The sequence below is a fragment of the Impatiens glandulifera genome, chromosome 9 (assembly GCF_907164915.1).
Source record: "Impatiens glandulifera chromosome 9, dImpGla2.1, whole genome shotgun sequence".
Lineage (NCBI taxonomy): Eukaryota > Viridiplantae > Streptophyta > Magnoliopsida > Ericales > Balsaminaceae > Impatiens > Impatiens glandulifera.
Window position 1 is genome coordinate 24762503 of NC_061870.1, and position 3101 is coordinate 24765603.

The 3101-nt window shown below is 35.4% G+C and overlaps 1 protein-coding gene across 1 annotated transcript; it reads left to right on the plus strand.

Annotated features, from left to right (window-relative positions):
• The first annotated feature begins 761 nt into the window (after window positions 1-761).
• On the plus strand, window positions 762-2742 carry LOC124915249 (pentatricopeptide repeat-containing protein ELI1, chloroplastic). Its single transcript, XM_047455931.1, has one exon. The coding sequence runs from the start codon at window positions 799-801 to the stop codon at window positions 2710-2712; it is 1914 nt and encodes a 637-aa protein (XP_047311887.1). The 5' UTR covers window positions 762-798; the 3' UTR covers window positions 2713-2742.
• The last annotated feature ends 359 nt before the right edge of the window (window positions 2743-3101 follow it).

Below are 3101 nucleotides of genomic sequence, written 5' to 3' on the forward strand. Positions count from 1 at the left end.
TTAATATTATAAATAATACAAATTAATTTAATTTTTACATCTTTACTTTTTACAACAAAATTTATTTAAAATTAATAGTATATTGATATTTTATATTTGAATTTCTAAATAATTATTTTAAAAATTAGTTTAAAATATACTGATTATTTTTTTTAAAAAAGTCCATGAAACATTATATTGAAAAACAAATCAAGAAAAACAATATAGGTTGGAAAAACAAAGATAGTCTAACAAATTTCACTGGCTTGACTAAATTTGTGTTATAATAATGATGTTATGGATTATATCCATTCGTCAAATATAATCACTGAAAATACGACGATTATTTTTTAACTAAATAAACCATCAAAACATAATAGAAAATAATAACTCAATGATTCACGCTTGTTATATCTGTTGTCTCCGTCTAAATTTTCCAACAATTATTAACAACTATTAAAGAGACTCAACCATCATTCACTAATTTCTTGTAATGTTTAAAAGAATATTCCAATACCTGTGTCTAAACTATCATATACATAATGCAAATGTATGTGATACTATCTTTTAATCTCTATAATGGACATTTGACAACTAAATACATCATTTTTCATACCTGTGTCTCTGCTAAAATTCTACCATAAATAATCATGCCTAATAAAATAAGATTTAAATTTATTAAAACAACAATCCAACTAATGGCTAACTAATATGATCAATCTTCTTAAAATTTTATGAATGTGGTGGTATTTGTGTAACATTTGAAGCTCAAACATTTTTAGAGGATAATAAGGTGTTCAATTTGATTACGCCCATGAAATGTTATCCTCTTCCTCATCTTCTATCCTTTACACAGGCGGCCTACCAATCATCAAACGCCGATCAATTTCTCCATCTGTCTTCAAGGAAGATCATCAATGTGTGCTTCCCGATCAACTCCCTTCTCTAATCGACAAATGCAAATCCCTCACTCAACTCCTCCAAATCCACGCTTCCCTCATTCGTCGAGGTCTCGACCACCATAATCAACTTCTCACCTTCAAACTTCTCCGCTCTTACTCATCTCTCGGCCGCCTCCACTATTCGATTTCCCTATTCGATCAAACCCAAAACCCAGATGTCTTTTTCTACACCGCTATTATTCATGCCCATTCCTTAAACAATCTCCATAGTCAAGCCTTCAATTTCTATGTCCGGATGCTGAGAGATGGGATTGAACCAACCGAATATACATTCTCCTCTGTTCTTAAATCCTGTCCCTTTCGTGCTGGAAAAGAGATACATGCTCAGGCGATTAAATTTGGTGTGGTATCGAAATCATCGAATATGTATGTTGTCACAGCTCTGGTTAATGTCTATGGTAAAGGAGGTGACTTGGAGTCCGCACGCCAACTGTTTGATAAAATGCCTGATAGGAGTTTAGTTTCATTAGCGGCTATGATTTCAATTTATGCGAAACATGGGGATGTAGATCTTGCATGGAAACTGTTTGATGAAATGCCGGAGAAGGATGTTGTGTGTTGGAATGTGATGATTGATGGGTATGCACAACATGGAAGACCGAATGAAGCTTTGGAGCTTTTCAGGAAAATGTTAATGGATCAAATGAGGCCAAATGAAGTCACTATTGTTGCAGTCTTATCTGCTTGTGGGCAGCTTGGTGCACTTGAATCGGGTAAATGGATTCATTCTTACATTATGAATAACAAAGTTCATTTAAATCTTCAAGTGGGTACTGCCTTAGTAGATATGTATAGCAAATGTGGAAGTTTAGAAGATGCCACGATCGTGTTTGATACTATCGATAACAAGGATGTTGTTGCATGGAATTCCATGATTCTTGGATTCGCAATGCACGGTTTTCTTAAGGATGTTTTTCGTATGTTTGTCGACATGACCCGGATAGGTATTCGTCCAACCGACATTACGTTCATTGGAATCTTGAATGCCTGCGCCCATTCTGGCGCAGTCTCTGACGGGTGGAAGTTTTTCCGGATGATGAAGGACAAATACAAAATTGAACCTAAAATAGAGCATTATGGATGTATGGTCAATTTGCTGGGACGAGCAGGGCATCTTGACGAAGCATTTGAACTCGTAAAAGGTATGGACATCGAACCGGATCTTGTCTTATGGGGAACATTACTTAATGCATGTAGGATCCATCACAAAATCGGTTTGGCTGAAGAAATTTTGAAGAATCTCGGAAACTCGTCATCAGGTTCGTATATTATGATGTCGAACATGTACGCCTCGTCAGGAAATTGGGACGAAGTTGCACGAACAAGAGCTGCGATGAAAGGAAATGGGATTGTTAAAGAGCCCGGTTGTACTTCTATCGAAGTGGGAAACAAGGTTCATGAGTTTGTTGCGAGTGATACGAGACACCCGAAAAGAAAAGAGATATATGAGATGATCGAGGAGATGAATGGATGGTTGAAGGGTTTTGATGAATATTCACCAAAGACGGAGATAGTATTGCACAATATTGATGAAACGGAGAAGAGACGTTCGCTTGAAGTTCATAGCGAAAAGCTTGCAATTGCGTTCGGGCTTATTAGCACTGAGCGAGGAACTACAATCAAGATTTTTAAGAATCTCAGAGTGTGTTCGGATTGCCATGATGTAACGAAGATACTATCGAAGATCACAGGCAGGGAGATTATTGTAAGGGATCGAAGTCGTTTCCATCGATTTGAAAATGGATTATGTTCTTGTGGGGATTATTGGTGAAATAAGAAAGATTATTTATTTTTATTTAGAGTTCCTCCCTATGTTGTCCCCCTGCATTTCTTGAAAATGTTTTTCACCTAGGATCCTTCGTTGTTACTAAATTGACTCTCCCATGGAAGGTTAATCATCAAAAATAAAAATAAAAAAATTACCTTTTTATCTCTCTAAATTTGAACCAATATCAATTTACGAAACCATACCCAAAATAGAACACGACAAATGAAATACCTCACCAGGAAAAAGTAATCAATGGACGACCACGCTCAAAGTAGTTTTTAAAACTTTTAACTATGATTTAATTAAGTCTATTTAATTTATCATATGTTGATCCACTTTATTGTAAAAGTGTTTAATATTTGGTCTGAACCGAATATTCGACCGAATTTGAA